The sequence below is a fragment of the Brachycentrus maculatus genome, unplaced genomic scaffold (assembly GCF_059751285.1).
Source record: "Brachycentrus maculatus isolate JH-2025_06_01 unplaced genomic scaffold, ASM5975128v1 h1tg000309l, whole genome shotgun sequence".
NCBI lineage: Eukaryota > Metazoa > Arthropoda > Insecta > Trichoptera > Brachycentridae > Brachycentrus > Brachycentrus maculatus.
Genome location: NW_028281059.1, coordinates 148,655 through 163,060, shown reverse-complemented (window position 1 = coordinate 163,060; position 14,406 = coordinate 148,655). Strand labels below are relative to the sequence as shown.

Sequence of the window (14,406 nt, the reverse complement as noted above, 5' to 3'; positions counted from 1 at the left end):
TGTCTTTATTAATCTTTCCATCCCTAGAAAACATACTACCCAAACATACAAAATCATTTTCCTTCTCCAAAACTCTCCATTTACAAATATTTCACACTCAGAGCTACATTTATCTCTTTCAAAAACTATAATTACGGATTTGCTAACATTCATCAAAAAATCACTTTCCTTGCACACATTATACAATTTGTCACTAACGCCTGAAGGTCTTCTCTGCTATCGGCAAGAAGAACAGCATCGTCAGCATACAAAAGGCAACAGACAGTCAAAATATTCATTCCAGCTCCAACATTTAAATCATTTAAATATTTTTTGTGAATATTGGAAAAAAATGCATATAAACAGCGCGTGAAGAGTGTGTGGGATGTACATGATAAACCCTAATGATGACAAGGTTCTTGTCGAACCGGTTGGAGAAAAAATGTACCAATAAAGAAGTGGTAAAAACAAAGTTGTTTTCTTTTTATAAAGTTTATAAAATGTGCCTCAAAGTATTAGCGAAAAACATTGAAGAGATATAATATTAAAGTGATGATTCAACCTATATGTGCAAGTAGGTTTGGCAATTCGAAAAATTAATGTAAGCTGCAGCAACAGCAATTTATCCATCCATATCGGTTTAGACTGCTGTAACGGCTCTAAATGCGGAGACCGAATTGAAAAACCGTATTCGGAAACTAAATGTATGCGTTGGCCTTAAGTTTTGATATTTGGAAGTATGGTATCACTGCGAAAATGTTTTGGATTTCTACCGCCAGGCGGATTTTGTTGGTCATAAAAAATTGCAGCTGTCTTTTGCGCACCGTTTCTCTGCGATTGCTGTCGGCTTCGGGACAATATCGTTCTATTAATTCGGAAGAAAGCTCCATGTTATAAGTAATGGTATGTTTTGATTGCCCCCGGTCTATTTTACGTCTGTTGGAGTAGTATTTTGTGTTATTATCTTTTCTCTTAGTCATTGTCGGTAAGAGTCAAATTTTACTCTTGAGCCGCCATTTTTATTTCCAGCTTTGCGATGTAAATTTCATTTTCGAAATCCGGAGACATCCGCGTTAGCTGACTGCTTAAATAAACCTTTGTAACTTTTATACGAACAAAAAAAATATAAGTTTCAGAAAGGAATATTCTTGATGTATTCGTTTCTCAGTGTTGACGATCTATTTTTGTACATTGTATTACTTGATTCTGTTGTAATTTGGTAACGGTTTAACACGTAAACTACCCTATTTAACTTTGGTGTCTTTCTATATATAATTTTCCTTCGCAATATGTTGTTTATTTTCGCATATTATCGGGTGACACTGAACCTTCATCCGCTTTATGAATATTTATGTATGTAATCTATTTTTGTTTTTCTTTTCTTACAGTTATGTACCAGTATTTGTGTGCAGTGTGAATTTATCAGTGAAAAACTATATATCTGTACGCAGTGATTTAATACAAAGTTCAGCGGAATATAAACATTATATAGAGTGAATAAAGCTACAAACGTTTTGTGTACAAGAAGTGACTTTATTTCTATAATCTAATCAATTACAATCTGTTAAAATGATAACAGACAGATTAAACTCTACCAATCACATTCTCAACAATGTGGGGAATCAACATAAAGGGTAAGAATAATACAAATGTTTTATATTGATTGGATGATTTAGAATTTCTGCTACATATCCCGATGCTATCATAATAAAACATTACCCTCATACACTAGCAGTGTATAAGTTACTCATGCTAGTACGAGTGCGAAAGTTCAACCCCGAGTACCCTTGCCATCATTGCTATTCTCCCTTTTCTTACCTATAGTTCCATCTCCATTGTGTTTTCAATATAGCCTTACATCCTGAAATCCATTACTTTCGGCATCCGACATCAAATATATTCCTTTCCTAAATCCAAGAATATCGCTAGAAAATAAAAATAATAAAGTAATCTTATTCCTGGACAAATGTTTGTTTTTCAATTCGTATTGGCTATTTTAATCAAGTACAGAATTTAGAAAGTTGGTATAATTAACATGGATATCGTTTTCGGCATTCGTATTTTGCTGGTGTACAAGTGAATAAGTCATGTGCAGTAATTTGTATTTGATCCATTTCTTCATGCAACTTCTGCATGTATTTAAATAATTGTAGTTTTTTGGGCCTTTGAGTAATTTTTAACTTGATGTTGAGTGCAGAAATATGTTTTAAGTAAAGTTGATGGGTATTTACTAATAAATACAGACAAAAAACATGTTTTAAGAATACTAAGGTAGCTTTTATATAAATGTTTATTTTTTATTTACCGCATAATTTTTTTTTTCTGGCTTGACTAAGCAGTGGATGTAATAGTTAGTCAGCCATATTTTATTCACAACATAGTATTTTAAAATAATAAGAATAAAATGGGAATACTGTAAATATAATTTAAAAAAAAAGTTAATTTATTAAACAAATTATTAAGCAGTGGGCAAAGCGGTGCGTAAAATAATTAGTACGTTTTGTTATGCGACGTTTTTCAAAAACCATAAAATTCTTACAGTTTCTTCTAAAATAGATCCAATTCGACTATTACCTCATTTGCAGTTGTAAAATTGTTTCCGATGTATATTTTGATATAAAGAAGATCCATTTGTATGAATTGGAACTTCTAGCATTATCCTTTTATGCGAGTTAGTTCTAGTATGCAACCGTTAGTGTCCTATCCTTTGCCGCTATTCCCCCTTTCCTACCTTCTATTCTTCCTCCATTTCCTATCCTATATATAAGTGATTTCCTTCACTTTAAGGTTCTTAAGTTGCGTCATATATGTCCTGTTAAATATTTATATTCTCCTATATTTAAGAATTTGTAGCACAAGACATGGCTCCTTGTATTTGACAACCGAGCTCCACTTATTGTGACGATCTATCATGATGCTCTATACACCAAAGGGTCAGAAATAGAGAATAGGATCACTATATGTCTGATTGGGGAATACAATGGCAACTAATCTCTATCATAACATGAATTGTTATGTTAGGATCTTATGAACTTATATGCTAATTTATTGTCTTAAATGGTATGAAACACTAATTTTAAACTGACTTTTACCATAAACTACCATACTACACATACATAACATGAATAACATATTTATAAAATTATATCTTTAAAATATACGGTAACCGTATATAAAATTTCATTAACATCTTAGTATAAAAAATCTACCATTTTGCTCTTCACGCTTTTTGATACTTTTTGCATGAAAAAACTGGTAACCTGAAGAAAAATAATGATTTGTGTGTTTTTTGTTGTTAATATAACGTTTTTGAAATCTGATTTCACTTTAATATACATTTCTTTAAATCCAATTTTATATATACGTATATTATTAGTGAGTAGAATATGGAAAAAAATCAATAAAGTATGATGCAATTCCCCATAAGTCAATTTTGCCAAATCAATCTGCCAAACAGAGATGATCATTGCCATTGATAAAATATATGAGTTCATTGGATATTTAGTTTGCCTTTTTTTGATGTACGGATTGTCTCGTTTCCGAAATTATGAAAGTATTACGGGCATATTGAATTTCATTATTTTCATTTATTTATATACCATCCTACATTTTATTTATTCGGTCACAACATCCTTTATTTATACTGTAAAATTTTAATCTCTTCAATAATTTGTAAATTATAACCAGTTTTGCCTTTAAATTTGCATTTCCTCAGCCAAAGTGAAATATCTTGGTTAAATATCTAAACGTGAATGGTGATTCATTGCCTCTTATAGTACTGTCTGCTGTAGCTCTTCATATTTGCATGGAATCATGAATATCCGAATACCCTCACTGAAACAATGTTTAACCTTTCCAGGAGTACAATAATTTATGTCCGACTTTCTCTGGGGAGTGGGTTTTTTTACACTGAAAATGTATTTTTAAAATAAAATCATTGTATTATAAAGATAGAAATTATGTAAAATTAATTTAAATAAAAAATAAAACTTACCATTTCTAGGTTTTATTTTATGACAAAGTTAAATACAAATATCCACAGATGTCATTACTATATAAATAACATCATACCAACTGATAGATAGACTTCGATGTTCGTAAACATCGATACTCCTTCAAGGAATGTTCGACATTCATTTACATCCATACTTCCTGAAAGGTTAACCCTTTGAACGCGTTAAGCAAGAAATAAAAGTTCATTTGAAAAATTAAAATTTTACAAAAAAAATTAAGTATTCTATAAAATTCCTTTTATTTGTTTACTTTAGTCCATGGCTTGTAAAAGTCATGGACTACAGTCGATATATGCATCTAAAGGAGAAAAAAATTGGGCTACTTTAGTCGATTTACGCGTCCAAAGGGTTAACACAAATACTCTTAGGCTATGGGTCATGTTCCATTATGTGTTTGGGACTGGGCTCTTGTCACTTGATATTTATGAGTGTAGTATAATTGTCATTTGATGCTTACTATAAACTCCACTGCAAGAAACTTGAGTGCAAAGCCATTATTTAAATTTACTTAATAATTATGATATGCACTTATGCATGAAAGTACAAGGAGGCGTATTACATGATATTTATTTTGCCAGTATTTCTGAATACAAGTTTTTCTGGTATATAAAATAATTATATTTTAAGGGAAATCAGTTGTTTACAATATATTTAAATTTCCTTCTGAAATTTCTTAGAGCGCTTCTAACTCGCCTCCTGAAAAGTAGTAAAAAAGGCCTTGAAAAGTAAGAAAATATCATAAATTTCAAAAGAAAATGTAATCTGGTAAATAATATTATACCAATGGTAATTTTGAATTCTGAAAATCATTGATTCACCCTATTTATTAGTATACATATATTGTAAGTAAATTGTGTTTGTAATCACCCATTTCATTCCGCGTTTATCGCCTATAATTGTTTTTACAGTATCTGGTCTTGGTTATCAGCAGACTTTTATACTAATTTTTCTGTTCAAAACACACTTTGTTATTATTGTAATCAAAAGTAATTTATTTACACAATCATTTTATTTTACTCATTCTTTATAAGTATGTGGACTTTAACCATGCAAACAAATAATATATTTTAGTTAATAAGACCATATATTTTTAACCTAGGGATTTGGACAAAAATGAAGACATAGGATGGAAAGCGAAACTGAAAATCCCTCCTAAGGATTCGCGAGTGAAGACATCTGTAAGTAAATTTCAACATTATTTAAAGTTAGGCTTTTATTTTCGAACCGCAGATGACAAATTCCCAAAGTAGATTGTTTTGCCAAGGGAGATTATAAGTGTCATTACTTAAATATGCGCATTAGACATGGGTTTGAAAGACTGGATCTTTTGATCCATTCCCATGTACTAGTAAGTAACTGGATCTTAATTTTGGGTGAATCTTGTTCATGAACACCTAACCCTGTTCCATCTGATGTTCTTTTATTGATTCAGCTTACGAATTTCCGTTTACCCCTTTTTTATGAGCGATGGACTAAAAAAATAAAATATTTCCTTGTTGATAAATCCAATAAAATATTTGTTAAATTAAAAATTAAACAATTGTTATTTTTACCACCTGAGTACTATATTGTTACAATTAGTTTCGAAAGCTACAGATGTTTCCACCTACGGGTTTAAATATAAAGTTTGTATTTAAACCCGTAGATGGAAGGAAGCATCTGTAGCTTCCGAAACTAGTCGCAACAATATAATACTCAAGTGGTAAAAAAATGAGATTTTAGATATAATTTAATCTTGTCTTACCACAAAGTGAATGGCGAAACAATAAATAAGGCATGGTCGGGTAGACGTTCAACTACGAAACTGGCGTCGTGGGTTCGATTCCCGCCAATTGCAAAATGAATTCAAGAAAATTTGTTTTCAATTGGTCTGGATGTTTGTGATGTATTTTTTACAATTACCTTCCCTATACTTACTATCCTACCTGCAGACAAGCTTCTAAAATAGACACTTTGCGGGTTATTTCTTTTAAAAAAAGTGTTTAAGCAAACGTATAGTATATTACTGGGAATAATTCTGCTAACAATATATGGTTTAAACAGGATGTCACAGACACGAGGGGCAATGAATTTGAAGAGTTCTGCCTGAAGCGCGAGCTGCTGATGGGCATATTCGAGAAGGGCTGGGAGAAGCCGTCGCCCATTCAGGAGGCCTCCATTCCCATAGCGCTGAGCGGGAAGGACGTGCTGGCCCGGGCCAAGAACGGCACCGGCAAGACCGGCGCCTACTGCATCCCCGTGCTGGAGCAGGTGGACCCCAAGAAGGACTACATCCAGGCCCTGGTCATAGTGCCCACGCGCGAGCTGGCCCTGCAGACCTCGCAGATCTGCATCGAGCTCGCCAAGCACACCGACATCCGCGTCATGGTCACCACCGGAGGCACCGACCTGAGGGATGATATTATGCGCATCTACCAAAATGGTGCGTTGTTCTCATTTTCAATAGGAGACGGGTGTATGGGCTTGGAAGTGGCCAATATTTTTTTATTGTTTCCCTATGAGGAGATATTTTGTCATTTTTCTTCTCCCTGTTGTTGATAAATTTTGGCTGGGGGCTCAGACTAAAAAATATTGGGAATCTGCGATGTAATTAACAATCGAGAAAAATAAAAACCTTGGATAAAACACAGTGTCGTATGCACCATTGGGTGCGGATACTGGTAAAAAGAATAAGAATTACCCGAATGTAAGTCCTGTGTGGCCCCATGTCAGTACTTAGACGTTAAAATTTACATCGTCATCTTGCAGTTAGCGTTTTTATTACAATTTTTTTAACTGAAATTTAACAGTTACTCTATATAAGAGAAACAGTTTCACTGGTTAAAGGAGTAAGTGCTCCAACAGTGTAATTGAATCTCAAATAGCAGGATCAAATTTAGCATTTTTAAATTTGAGTTCATTGCTCTGCAAGCACCATTAGCAATCATGGCCACACTCATATGTGACTCAGCCTTTTGTTATTACATTTCTTTATCTTTGTTTGATGCTAAAAATACCATCTTTCTTCCTCATATCAATCCTTGCTCAGAAAATTATCTACACCAACTCACTTTTACAGTTTATTAATTTGTTTTAATCTCTAGTTGTGTTGTAGATATTTTGTCATCATTACAAACATTACTTGAATGTATTATTTTCTATTTGATTTACAATTTTATGAAATTCTTTTTTATTATTTAAGAACTATGGGATTGTATACTTTGCCTCATCTTATTATTTGATTTTTGCTTGATATGAAATTTGTTATAACAAGGAAATTTTATTTCTTATACCATTTATCGAAATTCTTCTTTTGTTTGGAAATTCTTTTCCACACCCAATGGTGATGGTGCATATATTCCTCCATCGCATCGACAGTGTTATCTTTTTGGTCAATTCCTTGTAGGGAATGTGATCAGTACTATGCTTCAGGTAACAGTCCAGAGTGATAATTTAATAAGAGCTTAAGTGAAATACATATATTTGTAGATGGGAATTACATTTATTATCTACCTTGCTTATTATGTACAAGGTTTATAGATCATTTACTGGATTTTTGTTTCTTTTAATTCAATGAGTTTTTATTAAAATCTGTGTTGAGAACAGGAGGGATAATCTAGTGAAGTTAAATAAATTAAAGAGTGATAAAATGGAGGTGGGTAAGGTCCATTGAATTAGTTGAATGATGGATCTGTCTTGGAATCAAGGAAGAGGAACGAGGAGTGACAAGTGTAGACAACTCACTGAATCATTGGTTCACTTACACATTGTGCAACAAAGAGCTGAAAAGAAGGTTGCTGGTAAATTTTGCTACCGTGAAACGTTGCCTTTTGCTCCAGATAAAAGTTATTTTGTTCTGAAATTCACACCCTTGGTATTTTACGAATTCTGCTGGCCAAGTAGATTTTTTTCTTGCAATTTGTATCAATGATGATGACCAGCACCCAAAAAAAATTCTGATAGATTTTGCTTTCATTAATTAGGTCTTACTTCTTCCTTCTAAAATTCTTTGCGATTTTAGCTCCTTGGTCTACAAATCCACTCGATTTACTTTATTATTTTAAGTTCTTATTTACCCGAATAGCAAATCATTGTCCATGATAGTGGAGCATATTTGGTTTAAATAAATCCAATTTCACACTATGAGAAAACCGGTTGAATTTTACTAAAAAAAATGCCATTATTTTTTCCCAGACCCAATATTTGCTCTATTTGGGTTTAAAACAATTTAGTGTTTGTTTCAATAAAACTGTGTATTCTATAAAAATAATAGTTATAGGGAGATCTGAATATGAGTTGGTTAATGGGGGAGTTAAATTATATTTTATTTCATACAGTTTCAATCTGTAAATACTGATTAGGGGAGATTATTTATAAATGTAACATTTTTATGTTTGCAGTACATGTGATCATTGCGACTCCCGGGAGAATTTTGGATTTAATGGATAAGCAAGTTGCAAAAACCGACCAGTGCCGAATGCTAGTTCTGGATGAGGCAGATAAGCTGTTATCTCAAGACTTTAAGGGGATGTTGGCGATGGTTATATCCAGGTTTGCTATACATTCGTGCCTTATTGTTGCTTTATTATAGCTCCACCCTGATACGGTGATATAAACTTATTTACCGAATACCGCTTCGCCGTGTTTCCAAATATTAAACGGAATGATTGCACCGTAGGTTACCTCGAGAAAGGCAAATCTTGTTGTTTTCTGCCACCTTCCCGCTCAGTGTAAAGCAGTTTATGGAGAAACACCTGAAAGATCCGTATGAGATTAATCTAATGGAAGAACTAACTCTGAAGGGCGTTACGCAATACTACGCCTTCGTCCAGGAGAGACAGAAAGTTCACTGTCTCAACACCCTTTTCTCGAAGGTAATTATCTTATTGGCGACATCATCTATACATCCTCATCGGGACTTTGTAGGACTCTGTATTCATAAGAATCTTGTTTTCAGTTGCAAATTAACCAGTCGATCATATTCTGCAATTCGACTCAACGGGTGGAACTACTCGCCAAGAAGATAACGGAGCTGGGTTACTGCTGTTATTACATCCACGCCAAGATGGCGCAAGGGCATCGCAACAGGGTCTTCCACGACTTCCGCTCCGGGCTGTGTCGCAACCTCGTGTGCTCCGATCTCTTCACTCGAGGTATCGACGTGCAGGCCGTGAACGTGGTGATCAACTTCGACTTCCCCAAGATGGCGGAGACGTACTTGCACAGGATCGGCAGGTCCGGCAGGTTCGGGCACCTGGGTGAGTAGACGAGCTGGGTGAGTTTCCGCGGTGGATTGTCTCGTGTTGTCTCGTGGTCGCTCACCGGCAGTGGTGTGTTGCAGGTATCGCCATCAACCTGATCACGTACGAGGACAGGTTCGCCCTGCACCGGATCGAGCAGGAGCTCGGCACGGAGATCAAGCCCATTCCCAAAGTGATAGATCCCTCCCTGTACGTGGCGCGCCTGGACGACCACTCCCTGGAGGACGGGAACATCAGCAAGTAGAGCGCGCCGCTCCCTGTAAATACGCCCGCGGAACTAGGATTTTGTTATTAACTATTGTGCCAGTGTCTCGGTTACAAGAGAACGCTGCAGAAAGTTATCGTGAAACAAAGAAACAGTCATTGTTGCATATTTGATAAAAGTGTTGGTGATTTTTTTATTTAAGTGAGTTTGTATATACGAAACAAACAAAAAAAAACTCTAAACACGAGAAAAGCGAAACGCGTATCTGAGCCAGTTACCGGAGCCATTTGGGTCGTATAATTTGTCTAAAAAGATGTTGCATTTTGGAAATATTCCCTAATAATTATGGAAAGATAGCGGTGGAAATTGATTTAGTTGACTTTTGTACAGTATAAATGATCGGCCCATACTAAAATGGCTCGGGCTTCTGGTGAATATTTCGCTCCGGTGTTGAAAAGTCCTCTAGATTTGTAAATTTATTTTTATAACAACTTCTATGGTAATATGATGGTTGAATTTTACACTAGTCTTTTTGTCTTTGTTTTATTATTTATTTGGCTACAATTCTCGGGTCTCAACTTGGTATTGGATCTCCCCTGGAATTGTGACTCAGATATTTTTCCCATATTTCTTTTACACGGTGTAAAATTCAACTATGTGATTTCTATACTTTAATATAAGATATATCTAGATAATTGAGTAACGTAAATGCCGAATGAGCTCGAAAATCTACTTCAAGTTGTGATTTTATCATGTCCATGATATAAATCAGTTATTTTTCAGATCTACAATTTAGCTAAAAAAAAAGTATGTAAATATATTATTATTTTTATCGAACGTGATATCATAGACACGGGGATATTCGTATGAAAATTTTAGCGACAAATCGCGAACTGGAACTTTCTTTATAAGAAAATATCAGTCGATTTAAAGATTTCATTTTAAAAATGTGATTTATTGGGATTCCAATGAGACAATTTTTCCTTTTTTTTCCACTTCCCCTCCTATTATTATTCCACCTATTTAATTAAATATTCACTTTCCACCTGTGAAGAATATCTTTTAAACATGTGCTCATCTGACTAGAGTCAGGTGGAATGAGATCCAATAACCAATATCCCTCGCGAATAGTCGGGCTGTAATCCGTGGGATATTATTTTACCATCTTCATTGATGTTCTTTCGTGTCATACACATAATCTAAAAAGGATACAAGTGGACATCAGTGACTTAGCCCAAAATGTATCCATCCCATCCCAAGGTTTCTCACTCTGAGAGAGCATTCAAGAGAGTGAGTCTTGCGGGTGAAGCGTGCTAGCCAATGAAGTCATTTTGTACTAAAGTTTTGGTACCTGAGTGATTTGTGGAAATGTGAGATTTTGGCTTTGCATGTATAGCCAAATTTTTGGCCGTTTCAATGTTCTTTTTTAGTCACCAAATATAAAAAATTCAGTTGGGGGCTTTCTCGATGGATTTAAAAATAAAAAAAAAGTAAAGATATTCCCGGGGTATAGATGGGTTTAACCTGTGATTTTATGGGAATAATTGAGAAGGCATATTGGGGTTAAAAAAATCTGGATTTTAGTGAAGAGTATTTGTTATAACTTTTTAAATAACGGATCGACAGATGTATTACCAATTTTTAAGAATTCTATCTAAAGTATAAATGTTTTCGTTTATTTGATTAATTTATGAATAAACAAAACGTAGTTTTACTGATGTACTGAAATTTTACATTTTATTTTATTATTTACTAAGTAAACTTCCAGCAAAACTGATAAAGTATACATCAATATTTTGATAAGATTGAGACTTCTTTGTAATATTGGAAAAAAAATTATTTACACCTTGATGAAATATTTGAATGTCTGCAATTTGTTATGTATTTAGCGGGTTCTTGGATTGCTTGTGATTCTACATGAGATTTTTGTAAAGTTCGCACATTATTAAAGACTTGTATATTCATATTTTAGTATCTTAGCCAAAGTTTTTGGGTTGTGTTTTGTAATTTCCTGTACTATGGTATTGGCGCCGCAACGCTTGTTCCCTTATTAGAGATTGGAGATCTTTTTGTAATTTCACAATACAGAAAGACTCGAGCGTTTATAACAATATAATAAAAATGGAAGTACTAAATAAGTCAAGCTTTACGCTACAACATATACTTAAGAATTTGGTAAAGAAACAAAAAAATATTACATAGGTTTATACAAAATATACTTAAATATGTGTACATCCTGCGATAGTCATAAAATGTCATCAGACTGACTATATTTAAGTATTTTTATTTGAATATCTGGTTTTAAGCTTCACTAGCAATCGTGCATCACAAGCAATCATTAATATCTACGAACCTCGGAACTGATTAGAAAAGTAAATTATATATAATTAAATATTATCACCTTACAACGGTACAACGTAGAATATGTTTAATGTGAAAATGTTATTCAACCTGATTATATACAGCATCATATAAATTAATACAATTACCGGAACCACTTATCTTGTGGCAGTTAGGCTCTCGGGTACCTTGTGCATCAGATAACTACGACAACCAGCCAGTGGCCACATTTCCGAGTTTGCGACTCACATTTAATATATTTAGAGTAACTGGTTGATGTGACCGATAGTTTTAGTCATGGTCATACAGTGCCCGAGGTGACAGGTTCATAAAACCATATCCCAAAGTAAACTGGTTTTAATCGTAGATTTCAAAAAAATCTACCGGAGTATATATCTGAAGTAAACATTTCTAAATCCATATTGTCAAATGTCAAGGAGAGATAAATTAGTGACTTAAAAAAATACTGTTTCTGAAGTAAACAGTATAATTTCTAGCTATTTTGTGTTTACACCCAAAGAACCCGGCACCAAAAACAAAGAAAATCACTATTCGTCTCTCTTAAATGTTTGTTTTTTTACAGATATTATTTTTTGCACCTACACGATATTATTTCTCAAATAATGAAAGATTTTCATATTTCAAGTCGGGGAGATTCTGATATACATATTTAATAGTTTAATTTTTTGGTCAACCATTTAGTCCAAATTTCAAATATCCAAGTATTTTTACACTGAAAATGTTAACACGCTTTGGTTAATTACAAATTATTATTTTATCTGAATGGAAATTGATATTAATTATTGTACTTGCGTTACTTTTCTAGATAATTTTCACTTTAAACATGTATTTTAAGAAGTTTGACTGAAACAATTAAACTTACGATGATGTGGAACTGTTGTAAACTGATTATATTTATATTCATGGAAATAAGCTCAGGTATGAATTGATAACGGAAATTTCGACTGGAACAATGTTGCGAGTCCTATTTTAATAGCAAATATAAGAATGAAGTTTTGTAATATGTAATTTGTAAAATTCAATAACATTGGCTACAAAAAACATTCTGTGTCCAATATTTGAATTAATATGAAAGGATAAACAAAATGGTGTTTGCAATATTGTTCTAGTCCTCGCTTCAACTGTTGTTAATTAGCACTACATATATATCAAAGAAGTAACCTTTTAATAGGGTATTTAAAATTGGTGTTTATCAATGTTAACAGCTCGTGTATATTTTATCCAAGTTTTATTAATTTTTACCATTATATTTCCGTATTGTTCTATTGGCAAATGGTACACTGTGATATTTGATTTAACCTCTCGGTTACAATTAGACATTGGTGATGGCGGCCGATTTTGGACCAATATTTGTACAATTAGATCTCAATCTGTGAAGTCAACTTAATAAATCATTTACTCTTCACGATCACTCCCTTGTTTTATTCTTACTTGTAGAAATTTGTGTTGTTGACCCTTTGCAGCTGAGGATGCCGGAGTGACGTCTTTTGGTATGTCCTTAGCTGAATGAATCCTGCACTAGGTGACGTAAGTTGCTCCCAACTTGAGGGTTAGCTAAGTTATTGTCAATATACTTAAAGTACAGTCAAAGGATATAACAGGTATTTTACAATTCATACGAAAGGCCTTTCCTCAGTCACATATCCTTGCTTATCTATATATGTACAGAAAGTGAATAATTAAGGAAAATGGCTTATTCACTTGTTTCTCTTATACGTTTTAATTGGAAATTTCACCATGCCTATTTTAAAGATTCATACTTAACGACTACTAGTAATTTAGATAATGACAATGCCTGAAAGCACTTTAAGTTTTGTTTTTATTTAGTAAATGTATTTTATTCAAATAAATAAGAGCTCAGGAGGAGTTACACATGAACGTTGCCGATTTAACTACTTAGTATAGATAACTTAAACTTCTTTTCTAGCTTTTTATTCCTAACGGATGGCATTTTGAAACTGCTTGTGGGATCGTATTGTCAGGAAGTTATAATCACAAAAAAAAAAATTATATTATATGCCATGTATACGTACTTCGAAAAAGGTGACGCCTCTGTTGCCATTTTTTATTATTAAAGAAAATACATTTTAATCCCATGAAAATTTCCTAATCTTTGACTTTGTACTTGCAGTAGTGCACATATCGCTCACTCCTTTCAAGAACGTCAAAAATAAAAAACTTGATTTTTCAGGAGAACGTTTTTAGAGTTTAATAATATTATACAATGTATTAAAAATAAATATCAAGCCACTTATTGAACTTTTTACTGTGCAACATCTTTTTAGGTGAAAACTGAAGGTTTTTTCTCCATTTTAAAAATATTTAGTATATTTAAAAAAAATAACTAAACAATACATTTTATTCAAAATGCAATAACAACATTTTCTGCCCTGTAGCGGGTAAATATTAAGTTAAAAATATGCCTCTTTTGCTGGGATATAGAACATTTTATGGGCATTCCGAAAACATGCGCAACTGAAAATTGACGATTTTTGATTTATGACGTTCTTGAAAGGAGTGAGCGATATACGAAGCCCTGGCGGTGGTTTCATGAAGCTTTCATGCTATAACAACAGATGTCAGGAATATGATGCGTTTCAAAGCGAAT

General features: G+C 33.4%; 1 protein-coding gene across 1 annotated transcript; it reads left to right on the top strand.

Moving 5' to 3' along the window:
- Positions 1 to 770: 770 nt before the first annotated feature.
- On the top strand, positions 771 to 13,209 carry me31B (ATP-dependent RNA helicase me31b). Its single transcript, XM_088267934.1, has 8 exons — positions 771 to 882; positions 1,368 to 1,613; positions 5,092 to 5,170; positions 6,036 to 6,414; positions 8,372 to 8,522; positions 8,650 to 8,845; positions 8,929 to 9,229; positions 9,313 to 13,209. The coding sequence occupies exons 2-8, from the start codon at positions 1,549 to 1,551 to the stop codon at positions 9,474 to 9,476; spliced, it is 1,335 nt and encodes a 444-aa protein (XP_088124060.1). The 5' UTR covers positions 771 to 882; positions 1,368 to 1,548; the 3' UTR covers positions 9,477 to 13,209.
- Positions 13,210 to 14,406: the final 1,197 nt, after the last annotated feature.